At 40.5% G+C, this 16,206-nt stretch overlaps 1 protein-coding gene across 3 annotated transcripts in view; it reads right to left on the bottom strand.

Annotated features, from left to right (window-relative positions):
• LOC130553785 (natural killer cell receptor 2B4-like) overlaps nt 1–13,168 on the bottom strand; it is a 50,259-nt gene extending 37,091 nt beyond the window's left edge. For all 3 annotated transcript variants that reach the window (XM_057332928.1, XM_057332924.1, XM_057332925.1), the window contains exons 1-2: nt 13,054–13,168; nt 12,039–12,350 (exon numbers count right to left, since the gene is read on the bottom strand). In XM_057332928.1, coding sequence (XP_057188911.1) covers nt 12,039–12,350; nt 13,054–13,108 — 367 coding nt within the window. In that variant the 5' untranslated portion in view covers nt 13,109–13,168. The remainder of the gene's footprint in view (nt 1–12,038; nt 12,351–13,053) is intronic.
• Nucleotides 13,169–16,206: the final 3,038 nt, after the last annotated feature.

Genomic DNA, 16,206 nt, shown 5'->3' with positions numbered 1-16,206 from the left:
TTACATACCACACTATGGGTTCCCACGACGTATCAGATCTGACAATGGTAGCCATTTCAAAAATGAACATTTGAAAATTGTTGAACAGGCTCTAGGCCTCACTCATGCGTACGGTGCAGTTTACCATCCGGCCAGCCAAGGTAAGGTTGAATGCCTTAATCTGACGATTAAAATAAAATTGGCTAAAATCTGTGCACAGACTAAATTGAACTGGTTGTCAGCTTTACCCATTGCTCTCATGTCTATTCGTTCTTCTGTCAACAGGATCTCAGACTTTACACCTTTTGAATTGCTTACAGGTCGTCAATTTCCAGGCCCAACCACGGCGTTAAGAGAGGACAGCGTGCAGCCATTGTCACATACTGTGTATTTTGATAAACTAACCGCTCTGATTCGAACCTTTTCCCATCAGGTAACTCCTGTACCAGCACAACCGGAGGAACTGCCATCACCAGTCGTGACAGACTGGGTCAGGACCAGAACATTCCGTAGAAAGTGGAGTGAACCACGTTGGTCTCAACCTTTACGTGTAACAGCTCGCACGTCCCATTGTGTGCAACTACAAGGAAAGGGAGATACTTGGTTCCATTTAACATCCTGTGTAGCTTGTGACCCCCCTTCTAGGTCTCTTGCTGACACTGGTTTGGACCTGAGGACTCAGGTCCAAGAGAGGGAGGATACAGAGAGTGACGGTAAAACAGACACTGAAATTGCCACTGGACAACACCAACAGCTCCAAATTATACACAAAACAGGTGACATTTTCACAAGCCCACACACAGAACCATTGGCCCATTGTGTAAGTGCTGACTGTGCATACGGAGCACGTATAGCTAAACAGTTCAAACGGCGATATGGTACAGGGAAAGTAATTGATCAAAACAAACAACCCGGTGAATGTGCAGTAACTACAGAAAAAGATGGCAGAATTATTTTTCACCTAATAACTAAAGAACAATGTACTGATTTACCAACATATGACTGTTTCACAGAAAGCCTAAAACACATGAGAGATTGGTGTGTGGCTAATAGAGTAAAAAGAGTCTCAGTACCCCAGCTGGGGTGTGGTCTAGATAAACTAGACTTCAAGAAAGTGCAAAAGATTCTGAGTGAAGTGTTCACGGACGTGGACATACAAATAACCATTTATTCCTTATAATCAAGTTTTCATTATTGTGTGATTTTGAGTGTTTTTCAATGTTTTTCAATTTTCAGGTTTAAAAAGTGTACTTTTAAGAGTGTTTTTATAAGTGGTAAGGTATTAAGGGTTTAAGAAGGGTTGATTTTGTAAAGATAACAAGACATTACTAGAGAGGGTGAATACAACAGCAACAAGATGAAGCTGTGGGAAAATTGGAAGTTGTTGTGTGTGTTAGGGATAATTGCAGGAACCATCGTAGGGATAATTTTTGGAATACAAAAATGTCAGGAAGGTAATAGCACCACACCGCGAACTAGACATAGAAGGTCAATAACATCAACAGACAAATGCTTACAGAAATATGGTGGAATTGAGCTAAATTATACAAAAGGAAGTAATACATCATATACAGTTGATTTGTGTAGTATTATCCAATGCAACGGGAAGAATAGTTCATGGCGAGGATATGATGTTTACCTGTGTGGGCTGGGATGGCCGGGTAATCATAGATGGTGTCCCACTTGGAACCATGTGTGGCAAGCCACTAATCCAGATTTTCAGGGAACCACAGAAACAAAGACAGCGAATGGTGAAGTAAAAGCGGCAGGACATTTTAGGATACAAAGAGATTTTAGTCACGCACAAAATCCTATAACCATATCTATAGTAGGTTTACAACAAGATATATACAAAACAAAAGCACAGGGTGTACCGAACCAGTGTTGGGATACCACGGAAGGACAATTTTATGTACTAGTGGGAGTGGATGTGACTGGTAAGGATCCATTGGGTCTGGTAAAAATTGTGTTAAAAGAAAGACCAGAAAATGAAACAACAACCTCGACAAAACCATTGCCAGTAAAAAACCCAAAGGGTGAAATAGTAGAAATTGATTATACCAAATTGAAACCGGAAGACATAATAGAAAAAGCCACAGGGTATGGGGAAAACAATTTATGGCTGGAATGGATAATTACCACAGCCAGAGAACAAGGATTAGATGATTGTGTAGGGTGTGCTAACGCAAGACCCAAACTACACATAGAACCAGCTCCCTTGCATCCAAACGATACCTGGGGCTACGGGTGTATGCTAGCCTTGACACGTCAAGCATCACCACCAAATTGTACCACGTTGGCATCAATATTTCCACCTATCTCTAACCATTCAAAAACCGGACCGTTCACACCACAGAAAGCAAACTACACGTGTTTTAACATTACACGTAACTCACCGACAAGTAACCTAGGGGAAATAAGTAGTGACTGGTGTAATCAGATAGTGATAGATAACAGGACACAAATAGGAACATGGGCTAGAGCAGGATTGTATTACTATTGTGGAGATCGTAGACCGCTAACTAGAATACCTGAGGGAGCAAGAGGAGTGTGTGCTATGGTAAGGTTAGGAGCCCCGATAGCCCTGATAGGTGAAAGAACTGTGAAAGAGGAAAGCATGAGTTCAGCCACACTTGCCAGAAGACGCAGAAGACACATCCTCAGGAAGAGGGCAACAGGTTCAAGTGTAGATTTGTCATTAAACAGCCCCACATACATCGATGCAATAGGAGTTCCTAGGGGAGTACCAAATGAATACAAATTAGCAGATCAGATAACAGCAGGATTAGAGAACATACCGATAATATCTGCATTTTTCCCAGTCACCCCTAACAAAAATGTAGATAGAATAAATTATGTACATTATAATGTGATGAGACTAGCAAACATGACAAGAGATGCTGTTGATGGTTTAGCGGAACAACTAGCACCGACTTCCCTGATGGCCGTTCAAAACCGTATGGCCCTGGATATGCTGTTAGCAGAAAAAGGAGGAGTGTGTTTTATGTTTGGGGATCTATGCTGTACTTACATTCCGAATAATACGGCCCCAGATGGATCGGTTACTAGAGCATTAGAGGGATTGAAGACATTGTCTGTAGAGATGAAGGAACATTCAGGTGTAGATAACCCTATAGAAGATTGGCTAGACAAGATCTTGGGGAAATGGAAAGCAGTGGTGATGTCTATTGTAGTGTCAATAGGAGTTTTCTTAGCTATATTGATTACCTGTGGATGTTGTTGTATTCCCTGTATTAGATCACTGTGCAATAGGTTAATTGTTACAGCTATTGAAAAGAAAGAATCTCCACCCCCATACAGTATGCCTTTGTTATCAAGTGATCTAGCAGAAGATGAAGGAGAAGATGATGTGTGACCTCTTACGAGGTCAAGAGAGGGAATTGTGGAAATATTATTCAGTTAGAAGTATGATTTAATTACCAATATAATCAATAAGTGTTTTCTTTCATTAAATCATTAAGCTGTGTGCTTTTATCTCATGTGCTTGCTATTTTACTCAGTGGAAAAAACTGTGATAAAAATAGAGTGTGTGTGACAAGCCGAGCGAAACCACAATGAGGAACTCACACAGAGTTGCATGAATAAAAAACAGGATGTGGGTTAAACTGACAGAACATTTAGTTCTGCTAGGAGGGCAAAATAACTGCTAAAGAGTCACACAGAGAAGGAATGTTATGAATTAATCCAATGCATATGTTTTAAGTATAATCATGAGTTTTGATGTGTTTTATTGAATCATAGGATTAAGAAACAACGCTGCATAATTAAAGTATTAGAGGATTGAGTTTTTTGCTGAAAGTATTTTGACATGTTGTCTTGTCACATGAAACTGTCTCTAGGGGACACTTCCTGAAACTAGCAACTGACCGCAGGGTGCAAAAGATGTGTTGCAAAAGATGTTGTTTTGCAGTAACTAACCCAGAAGGATGGAGTCAGATATACGTGGTGCACGGTGATTGGTTGCCAAGGAGCAATACTCCCTAGAGACAAAGGAGGAGTCAGAAGATGAGAACGACGTCAAATACTGAATAAATATGTGTGTTTTTGAATAATCTGGGTTGTTGGCTTGTGGTGGAGTGAGGAGATCGTCTGACAACCCAAAGCTTTGTTACTCCTTTTTACATCTGATAATAAACTTCTAATCGATTTTGGAGAACGTCTCTGTGCAAATTTTTGAACATGCAGGACTGCCTCAAAAGTCCAACACTGACCACTAGATGTCACTGGTAGGGTCTGTCTTTGAGGCTTCGAAGCTTTGAATCATTTTTGGTACAATCAGGTAAAAGCCTAAAAAGTTTCACAAGGCTTCATCTGCCCATCTCTACTTTGTAGACAAAAATATTAGTTCAAAACAAACTCAGCAAGCCGTGCTTCCAATAAATAGAGTAACACAAAAGTAGACCCGAGGGTCTAAAAAAACTCAACTCCAAAACTGCTCAACAGCGGGAAACAAGGGATAAACGGATCAAGACTGAACACAAAGGCAGAGAACAAACAGACTTATGAAGGGTCAAACACAGGTGTAGACAATCCGGTGATGATGAGGTGTTGAATGAGGCAATGTTGACCTCTACAGGCCTGGAGCGACCAGAGTCCATAATGTGGGTGCCATCTACTATTCTGAAGGTGCCTGGCAGGAGGCACAGGCAGAGCGACCCCTGCAGGCCAGGATGAACAAATAGTCCCCAAAAGAACAGACACGTTATAAAATAAACCTTGACTTAGCTCAGAACAACAACATCATCATCATCAATAAAGACTGCAAACAACAAAACAACATCATTTTATCAGATGGTTTAATTACGTTAATAATATTTTATACATTTTTTTAAGACATTAGTAGTTTAAGTGAGGGACATTCTGGAAAAATATTCTGGAAAATATGTTGGCATTCTTTAAGGTATACAGACCATTTCATCGGACGAGCGCAGTTAACTTCCGGTTTGTGTTTGGCTAATGTCAATAATATAACTGTTTTTATTTAATTTATGTTCATATTAATTTGCATTATTATTTTACTGTTTAATAATTGTATTAAATAAATTATTTGTTGAATTTTGTTGTATGTTCATTTTATTAAATAAACAATTTGTTGAATGGGTCCTGTAGTTTGGTCGCATGTAAACTAGTCTCGTGTAACCAGACCTTCATACTGAAGGTCTGGAACTTATCGTCGCTTTCTTTGGCCAAGGCCCGCCCAATAGGCCATATGACTGACAGGTAAAGCAACCAATCACTTTTCGTCTTGAGCCGCGTTAATATTTAGTCATGAGTCATGGAAGTGTCCCCGCAGTAACAGACCGGTGTAAATTCACGAACATTTCAAAAGTTAACAGCAACAAAATTATTATAAGTTTATGCCGTGTACCTCGCATACTTTTAAGAATTAAGCGTTTAGTCGATTGTGATGAATTCTTATAGCAACCATTGTAAACACGACAGCTTACTTCTTAGATCAGACAGCTTTGGTTGTTTCCAGGCGGTCCGTCAAAGAACGCGACACGCACGTTTACCGGAAATCCTGTGAAATTTAACCAATCAGATTACGACTTCGAACTTGCTGAAGTGTTTACAAAAAAGTGTGCCATATGCATCAGACGTTCAGCCAACGGATCGTGGACGTGACGTCTGAGACTGAGACTAAATGTAAACAAACCGTATGGCGTTTGAGCTTGGTATTGCGGCCTATATTCAAAATATTGCAAAGACAAGTTTAGCCAAGTAACGGTTCTTCTCGGTTTCTTTTGATTGTTATCAGAAATAATCTACAGGCACTCTATTGTATGTGAATGCGTACCGGAAGTTAACTGCAGCCCACGAATGTGCGCTATAACGTTTGTTTATGTTGTCACTTTGAAACTGTCTATACAGTTAATCACTAAATGCAGTCATATTGCTTATGATAAACTGCTTACTGTATGAAAGAAAGCAAAATAGCAACATGCTAATTAACAAAAGCATCATTTGGCTAATTGTACAGCAAATAGCTGACATACTGTAGGCTATCAGAGTTTATAATTGTTGTATTTACATGATACTATTTCAAGGTACAAACACTAGAGGGAAATAGAGATGAGTTCTGTATTGAGGTTAAGAGTAAGAGAGAAGAAGTGAGTGTGTGTACCGTGTGTTAGAGCTGAAGATCTTTGCCCGAACCGGACGTGACCCGACGGTTTCGGTCGGGTTCGGGCTTAATTTCTATCATTTTACACGGGCTCGGGCCGGGCTCGGGCTTGCGTGGTAAATGAGCGGTCATGTGATGCGTTCCGATTAGCGCGAGAAAGATGCGAAAATGGATGCTGAGGAGGTGAAACGGAGGCTTCCCTCTGGCGATTACGTTTTGGTTGCACCAGCAACTAAAGCAAAGTCTGAGGTGAGGAAAAGTTTTGACCATGAGAATAATGAGCCAGTGGGATATGTGAGATGTTACGATGTTACAGAGGACTTATTTTATTTCTTTGTTCCAACTTCCAAGTGGCCTATAGCCTACGTTAGTCATTAATAAATTATGTTAAAACATGTATAAATGACGCATTCTTGACAAAAGCTGTGTGCGTGCGCACATTTGAATAGCCTAATGTCGGGCTGTAAACGGGTTCGGGCTTTTAAAAAGCTGTCAATCAAAATGTTCTTGTCGGGCTCGGGCCGAATTCTGTCGGGCTCAACTTTTAAGGCCCGATTACAGCTCTACCGTGTGTACTACGTGTTGGTCTGTAGTAAAAGATTGAGTTATAAGTAATCCACGTGCCTTCGTATTCTTTTATTGCTTCTGAATACCTTACATTCACAACAAATTGGCGACAAGGTGGACTTCATCTACATTACGTGACAATGGCTACATTAAATGCTCCTTTTCCGGATTTATTTCTGCCATGCCCGGGTGAGCCTAGCATTCCATTTGCAACGTGGATAAGAATGTTCCGCAATTATCTCCTAGTAGTGGGAGCAACAAGTGATGCTTGGCCCGAGGAGAGGAAAAGGGCTCTGCTCCTTCATTGCCTGGGTACCGAAGGGCAAAGGATTTTGTATACTTTACCGAATGCCGGAGACACGTTGGACTCTGCTATTTCTGCTTTGAGCATGCACTTTACGCCTTCCATAAACGTCGTAGTGGAACGCCATAACTTTCAGAAACGAGCACAAGGAGCTCACGAGTCGATAGTGAACTACATTGCTGCGCTACGACAACTAGCATCAACGTGTGACTTTCCTAACTCAGATGATATGATCCGAGACAAGCTGATCGAGCACGTGTCTGATTCCCGAATCCGTGAAAGACTGCTACTTAGATCTAACCTCACACTGACGGAAGCAATAGCGATTTCGACCCAAGCCGAGTCGGCGGTGGAACAAGCGAGAGCTATGCAAGGGACGTGCATTCCTGTGCAAGCCGTTCGAGTTCAACAGAAGGTTTTTCCGTGCAGACAGCAAAGCGCTTCGTCTACTGCAAGGAGTTCTCAAAAGTCCCAGGTACCTGCACGTTCTTGTTTTCATTGTGGTTCTAGCGAACACTTAGCTAATTCAAGGGACTGTCCTGCATTGAAAGTAATTTGTAAAAACTGTACTAAAAAAGGACACTTTGCTCGTGTGTGTCGCTCGACACCAACACACACTGTTAGAGAAGTTGAATTGCCAGAGCACACAGTGCTGTCAACACGTGAATGCAGCACTTCACATAAAATTCAGTGCGCTGTGGATATTCAAACGACGGAATCATTTGCAACGGTGGATTTAACAGTGGATACAGGTGCTTCAGTGTCGGTGTTGCCTCGATCTGTGTATGAGGAAAAATTCAAGAGTACACATCTGCAGCCAGTGACTGCTCGACTGGTCACTTACTCGCGCTCGCCTATTCCTGTGCTTGGATGTATGGCTGCAACTGTTCTTAGAGACAATGCCACTTGCACTACCACATTCTTTATTGTGGAATCAGGAACTGCTCTAATGGGGATGGACTTGATATCTGCTCTCCACCTTCGTATTGAAGGAAGTACCGTCACTTCAGCACAGACAGCCGATGCACCTGCTTCTTTGTCTATGACACCAGTAAGGCAGCTATCTTTTGCTGCACCCCAGACCGCGATAGGGTGTGCGAAAGGGTTCATGCACAAAGTTAACTCCTTACCCTCTGCTGCACCTGTGCGACAGAAACTGCGACGCCTGCCTTTTTCAGTGCGCGCTGCCATGAATGAGGAGTTGAATTGTCTTCTTAGCGCGGGGGTGGTAGAGAGAGTGGATGCTTCACCCTGGATTTCACCAGTTGTGGTGACGCAAAAGAAATCGGGAGGAATTCGAATGTGTGTTGATTTGCGGGAGCCTAATAAAGCCATTATAGTTGATGCTTACCCTCTGCCTCATATGGACGAGACTCTTGCTGCTTTGTCAGGTGCGACAATCTTTGCCACTATTGAGCTGGAAAATGCTTACCATCAAGTTCCGCTCCATCCAGACAGCCGTGATCTTACAGCCTTTATCACACACGATGGACTGTTTCGCTTTTGTCGGGTTCCGTATGGCCTTGCGTCGGCTCCGGCCGCATTTCAGAAAATGATGTCAGTCATCCTTAAAGGCATTCCCAATGTGCAGAATTACTTGGACGACATCATCTGCTTCGGCCATACACAACAGGAACATGACGCTGCTTTGGACGCAGTTCTCAAACGTCTCAGCGAGGCTGGTCTACGAATGAATGAGAACAAGTGCAATTTTCGCCAGTCCTGCCTGCGCTTTCTGGGACACATGGTAAACGGAGACGGTATCCAACCTGATAAAGAACATGTACTGGCTATAACGCAGGCCCCAGCTCTGACTGATGCTACCACTTTGCGTTCTCTGCCGTTGCGTGCATGCATGCGTCCTGAGTCTGAATTCAAATGGACTGCCGAGGTCCAGCAAAGTTTCGCGGATGTCAAGACCTGTTTAATTGACAGTCCAGCACTTGCTTTGTTTAACCCCGTACTGCCATTTATAGTCTCCACTGACGCGTCGGATTATGGACTGGGGGCAATACTAGCGCAAGTACATCCTGATCACAGTGAACGCACAGTGGCATTGGCTTCACGGACTTTAACTGCTACTGAAAGACGTTATTCGACCGTGGAAAAGGAGGCTTTAGCGTGTGTTTGGGCAGTCGAGAAATGGCGCACATACCTCTTGGGAAGGGGTTTCACGCTGCGCACTGATCATCAGGAGCTAACTACACTGCTGTCAACAAGGGGAGCTGGACGGGCCAGAATGCCCGGTTGTACCGCCGTCTCCTGTGCTTCACTTACGACATTGTGTACCGTGCTGGCTCATTGAATTATGCTGCTGACTGCCTGTTACGGTTACCTCTTAAGTGTACTTCTGCTTGTGACTCCGATGATGAACCAGAGCTGGTTGCTCTATTGTCTACTGCTCTAACAGCGATTTCACCTACCGAGTTCGAAATGACTTCAGCTGTGTGTCCAGAATTGACATGGGACGCGCTCAGATCGATAAAGGATGGCCGAGTTCTGCAAAAGCTGTGCATACCGATCTTCAACCCTACTCTCACTTGAGACATGAACTCAGTGTAAAAAACAACATGATATTCAGAGACAATCGCATAGTTGTCCCCGTGGCGTTACTGCACTCTGTGATAACACTCGCGGATGAAGGTCACCAGGGCATCGTGCGGACTAAGGAGCGCTTACGAGAACTGTACTGGTTTCCTGGAATGGATAAAGCAATTCATGCCCAAGTTTCCTCCTGTGAGTTGTGTCTTAAGCTGGATAAAACGGCACTGACCGTTACCGCCCCTCTACAGCCGGTGCCCTTTCTAGATGCGCCGTGGAGTAAAGTGGGAATGGATATTGTTGGTCTGTTCGATACCGCTGTTTGGAACTGTAAGTACGCTATCACTTTGATTGATTACTATTCTAAATGGCCTGAAGTTGCTTTCACATCATCTGTGACCACTGTGGTCGTGATTGATTTTCTCACAAGCGTCTTTACTAGGCATGGTAACCATGTGGAGTTGGTTGCGGATGACGGGCCGCAATTCACGTCGGACATTTTTGCGAGAAAGAGGAATCACTCCAGTGCGCACGGCAGTGTACCACCCAGCGGTGAATGGTGCCATTGAACGCTGCAATAGGGTTCTTTAAGACTGCGTACAGTCAGCTGTTGTTCAGTCTACACCGTGGAAGAGTACCGTTACAGACTTTCTCCTAGTGTACCATTCTACGGCACATGCCACTACAGGTGTTTCGCCGTTTGAATTGCTCCATGGACAGAAAATGAGAACTAAACTGCATGTGACTCTTAATGCTTCTGGCAGCACTCTCGAGCCTGCGTCTGTCCGTTCACGAGTGGTTCGCAAGCAGTTACAGATGAAGCTCTACACGGATGGAAAGAGGGTTGCATGACCGGTGGTGTTGAATGCCGGGGACAGGGTGTGAGTACGGAAGCCTTTTCACGTTCCAAAGGGACATCGCGAATTCTCAGACCCTGTGGTAATCGAGGAACAAGTGGGTCCGAACATATATTTACTTGAGGATGGAAGGAAATGGCATTCTTCACAATTGGCAAGAACTGTGCAGCTGCCTCCTAATGCACCTGTGGTGGCAGAGGACACCTCAGGAGAGCATGACGAGGGTCGACTACTAAGAATACGCAGAGCTCCCTCATGGCTTAAAGACTTTCAGACATAATGTGCTATTATCTACTACACTGATGTACGTTACTCTGTGCTGGTTATAAGTTGATTGTTGAGTTAAGTATAATCTGTTTGATAAGTTAAAAAAAGAAACTCATTGAAGGTTCGTAATACTTGCATTAGGTGGATCTTATGTTTTATTGCATGTCCTGTTATTCTGTGTGATTATGTGGGCATATTCTGTTACAGTAAAAGGGAGAAAAGAAGGGAAATCTTACGTTGCGGGGGATGTTGTGTTTACATGATACTATTTCAAGGTACAAACACTAGAGGTAGATAGAGATGAGTTCTGTATTGAGGTTAAGAGTAAGAGAGAAGAAGTGACTCTGTGTACCGTGTGTACTACGTGTTGGTCTGTAGTAAAAGATTGAGTTATAAGTAATCCACGTGCCTTCGTATTCTTTTATTGCTTCTGAATACCTTACATTCACAACAATAATAGGAAAAGCTCTTTTGGCAGCAAACATTTGATGTCATTCAGAGATGCAATTCGGAGGCCCGTTTCAATAATGGTTGGAGGCCCTCCAACACACACCTACCCACTCATTTGTGATGAAAGACATATTTAATTGAATTTAATATATGACTATGTTGATTTAATATAATTAATATTCTTTCATATTTAACTCTGAATGCGTATTTATAAACGCGTGAGTCTATCAATCATGTATTACATTTTGGATCCGTAAAGCATGCATTCATTTTTATTAAAGTCAACTCTCAGTCTGCGCCAGTTCCATTTCAAAATGCAACGGCTGTTTTTATACATCCAATTAAATCACAGTGAGAAAACAAGCCACGGCCACTATTTTTTCTCACTGGAAATTCTGTTTCACTCGGAAATGCGGGAGTAAAAACCATCGCAACTTCCGGTTCACAGGGACTTTAAATAATGATATAAACATGATTTTTAATAAAACTGAAATATGACACTTAAGCCGACAGTAGGTGTCGCCAGACATTTTTTTATTAATGACTAGATGAATATGACTTGATTCAATCAGTAAGTAAACACCGCGGTGTCTGTTGCTCGAAGACGTGCAACCAATTAGCTACTAGTTGCTGAACGGCACAGGCTTAATGGGGTATATGCAAACGTGGCTTTTTTCACTCGGTCGCTTCAAGATGCACATAGGATTACAGTTAACGACGTGAGTTAAATTATCCAAACACAACATCATACATCGACAACCAAAAAGAAGAAGCGCTTCAGGTTATCGGTTTCAAGCTACATCCACAAACATGAAAAAAGTAAACTTTTGCACTTATGGAAGGGGAGGGGCTGTTTTCCGAGCGCAGACGGAGGCCCTTTTCAAGTGAAACGGGTGAAACATAGCAAGAGCACAGCTCTCAGACTCACCTATAACAGATACCGTGTGTGCAGCAATATCGCCGTTTTTATCTCCAGTTATCATTGCTGTATAAACCCCACTGTCATTCTTCTGCATGTTCTTCAGTATTACACAGAAGGTTTTGTTATTGAAATAGACTCTGCCCTCGTAGAATTTAAAATGCTTTACTTGTTTAAATCCATTATAATATTTCACTAAAGTGTTTGATTTATCTTTCTCCCAGAATAACTCATCAAACTCAGCAGGTAGTTTATCTCTCTGTATATCCAGTTGAACAGAAGCTCCTGTCTCCACATACACAGTGTCTTCAGCACTGGACCCTGAGAGGAGAGAGAGAGTAATACAGTGGTTTTATTTCTCATTCAATGCATCTGTTTAATTTACTAATATTTTATGATGTATAAACATTAGACCAAAATTAACAGGTCATTATTTAAATATTAAAACAGATACTTTTTGTTTTAAGATGAGATCTTTATTGTCACTGTGTACAGTATGTACAATGTAAAAAAACGGTCAAACGCTAAACTTGTTCTAAGCCAAAAGGCAGAGAAGGGAATGTTTCTTTTCAACATTCTTTAAAATATCTTCTTTTTGTGTGTTCCACAGAAAAAACAGTAAAAATGGCAGGCAATAACATGTGGGTGAATAAAAAGCAACAAGGTCCGAAAGGCTTATTTCTTATTGCTGCATGGATCTTTTAGAAGGATGATTGTGAGGGTAACTGATACAGAGCAGTATTTATGCTTCATGCTGAAAACATTTAAGATATAGCCTAGCCTACATAACAATATTATATGACTATTACCGCCAAAATAAGATTCAAAGAAAAATTACACAACGGTGGTGAAGAATTCCTACAATTCTGATTTAGTTGAACTAATCAAGTAGTCAAAATGCTTGCAAAATGTATTTTTGATGTGTGATGTGTGTTTTAATAGAAACGTACAACCCACATTACAGGGTTTAACACAACGCTTTACAGTTAACACTGATCAATAGTACAATTATATAGTTTATTACCTGTGTTGGAGATCAGGAGGAGTATCAAAGATGCAAATAAGTGACCAACTGCCATTGAAAAATGTTAGATATAGACAGTAATACGATACCAAAAAATGGTGCATGGTGTAATGTTAACTTCCTGGTAAGAGAGGAAGCAAAGGCGTACCGTAATCTCTATACACACAGTAGTCATTTTCAGGGAATTTGATTAATAAATAGACTAAATTATGTTTTTTTTAATGTAAAAATGCAAAAAGGTTTCTGTGAGGATAAAGAGTTGATAGAGAATACCATTAGTTTTGTTTAAAAATAATATAAGAGGCAAGTCCCCACAAAGAGAGCAGAAAAATACTTAATTGTGTGTGTCTGTTATCATGTTTATAAACATTAACATAAAAGTTCCCCAAAACATTTTAGTAATATGTGAGTATCATGCATTTTGTGCAATGAAAGGAGAAGTTGCTTTCAAACAGCTCTTAAAATAAAATAAATAGCGCTGTTCAGAGAAGTCACACGTCATCTGAACCACATCCTTCCCCTTTAACAACTATACAGCAACAAAAGCTAACAAACTCTGCATGTTACACCTTTTGCTTTTACACCCTTTAAGAGCTGCACAGCAACATTGAACATTAGTTAAAACACAGACTTGATAAAAAAAACTTTTTTTGGGCTTTTTACATGTGGCACCTTATCATATGCCTAATGAGGCTCAAGGGGAAACAAAAAAAGAACCAACATTTCCATCTGAGTCAGAGATAAACTTCCCACATATACTTTAGTCTCTGTGTGTAACCATGTGACTAATGTTGGCCGATGAAACAAAAACATAAATGAAACTATATTAGAATGCACTGATACTCCTGCTTTATAAAATCTCACACAAATTGTCTTGACGGAGAAGTCTTAGGCAGAACAAATAAAAGTTGAAAATTTCGATCACCATTCAGTTTCATTGCCTGGAAAACATAGTGAATGGTGACAAAATATCAGCTGCTAACATTCTAACATTCGCGTTTGGTGTGAACCCCCCATAAAATAACGAATATGCATGCGCAAAAGACGGGAAATGTGAATGGCCCCTAAGAGTAACCGATTACAGAATTATTTTATTTTAGGTTATCTGTTTTTTTTAAGATCATATGCATGGGACTTTATAGCTTTGTTTGACATCTAGGCATTCCTGTGCAGTTTTACTTTTTATTTCTTGTCCATCATTTATTCTGATCAGTGTATTTATTAGTCACATAGAAATATGGTATAGGCAAATATTGTTCCATAAAATTATATTGCTCATGGCAAGTTAAAAGCATGAAATGTATTGAAAACAACATCAACACAGAAAAAGAAAAATGTATTAAATGTATTGTAAACTACCTCAACACAGAAAAATAAACATAGATACATTAAATACAGGAATAAAATGTAAGCTTCACTTAAAATGCAACATAACAAAATCGTTATCAATGATTGTACATGGTATTATAAACTAAACATAATGTTATGAGTAGTATAATCATATACCTTGTGTCAAAAGTTTGATTGATTTATGACCCCGTCAAAGGTCTGTCAACCAGTCACTCAAATTGAGACTTTTATAGCCTGTCAATCTTGATGACATTTATGTTTTATGACTGTTGTTGGGGTCTCCTCTGCCTCAACCCTTCCTTCAGCGGGGTAACTATCTACCCCCTTCATCACTCCCTAATCAAAAAGTGTGTTTTTCAACCTGTTTGATTTTACTATAGGCTATTTGTGAAAGACGGTTGTGTTTGTAAATTAGAGAGAGAAATAAAATAAATATTTATGTGGGTTTTTCTTCTTCTAAGAGTGTGTTGTTTCCTTGTTTTATGGCTTTTATCAGTCAAATGAGTGAATTGAGACTTGAGGTTTGCAATCTTATCAAAGTGTAACTGTTCCCCAATACTATCCCTGGTCATTTTGACCAGTCAATCAAATTAGGCTGTATTTTTTATGATCTGTCAGTCTTGTTTGACAGTTTATTATGTTATGGCTGTGTTGTTGTACCCCCTGTGGTTGTCTGTCTTTCCCCTGGCCTGACAACCTACTGTTCTCACATTACAGTGTGAAACCTGACGGGTGTGTCTTTAAATGAGAGATTTAAAGTTAATGTTTATGTATGTGAGGTTTTATTCTAAGAGTAAGTTGGTTCCAGGTTTAAGATTTTTATCTGATAAATGATTATTGTGTTTGGGTCAGCATTTTATCATTGTGGCATAAACTACATTTGATTCAACGACATGCCCTGACATGTTCTTCCTGGTCATGGAGGAATGGGGGATTGTTTTTTTTGTTAGCACCTCTAAGGGGTGCGTTTCTAACAAATGGTATAGTCTTAAGACAATGGACCAAAAAAAGGTTTGTGTTTCCATCCTGACTGATTTTCGGGAGATGTCTGCGTGTCTACGATCTGGTGTGACAGAAAATCTTTAATGTTTGTGTTAGTGACTCTTTTTGATCATTTTGGCATACAAAATCACACATGTACTACATCTGGTTTAGGGTTAAACTTTTTAAAACCAGCAATAAGAAAAAAACTAGTAAATATTTTGACTTAAAATTCTAACAAACGTACAAATAAACTAAAAATGGCTATATCATGCAGGAAAATGGGGAACTTATGCAGACATTGTGTCTTGTGAAAAGCATTAAATGGTGTTTAAAATGTTTAATAAACATATAGAGCTCCCAAGATAGATGTGCTCTGGTTTCAGCTTTTAGAAAGTTCTTCATTTAAAAGATTGAATATTACCTCTAGTTTTTAGCCTAGTTTTATCTTATTTAGACAAATGTTTTGGTCTTTTCATCTTCTTGATTGCTCTACATCTTCTATGTACTGGCAAAACATGCATATCAGTAGCATTTTAATTGACCTACACCTTATGTCTTTCAGTGATGTAGACCTGCATCAACAAATGCTAACTCCATGTGCATTACCCAACCCAAATCTTACTCAACTCAACTCAACTCAACTCAACTCAACTTTATTTATATAGCGCTTTTACAATTTTCATTGTTACAAAGCAGCTGTACAATGAGACACATTGACTACAAGCAAAACAATCAAAGTTGTACCTGCAAAAACAAGAAAAGGTTGAAAACACAGAAGACAGACACACCCACACACAAAACACTCCAGACACACAACAC

Source organism: Triplophysa rosa, linkage group LG5 (genome assembly GCF_024868665.1).
Source record: "Triplophysa rosa linkage group LG5, Trosa_1v2, whole genome shotgun sequence".
NCBI lineage: Eukaryota > Metazoa > Chordata > Actinopteri > Cypriniformes > Nemacheilidae > Triplophysa > Triplophysa rosa.
The sequence above is the reverse complement of the archived record's forward strand: the minus strand, read 5'-3'. Positions and strand labels throughout refer to the sequence as shown.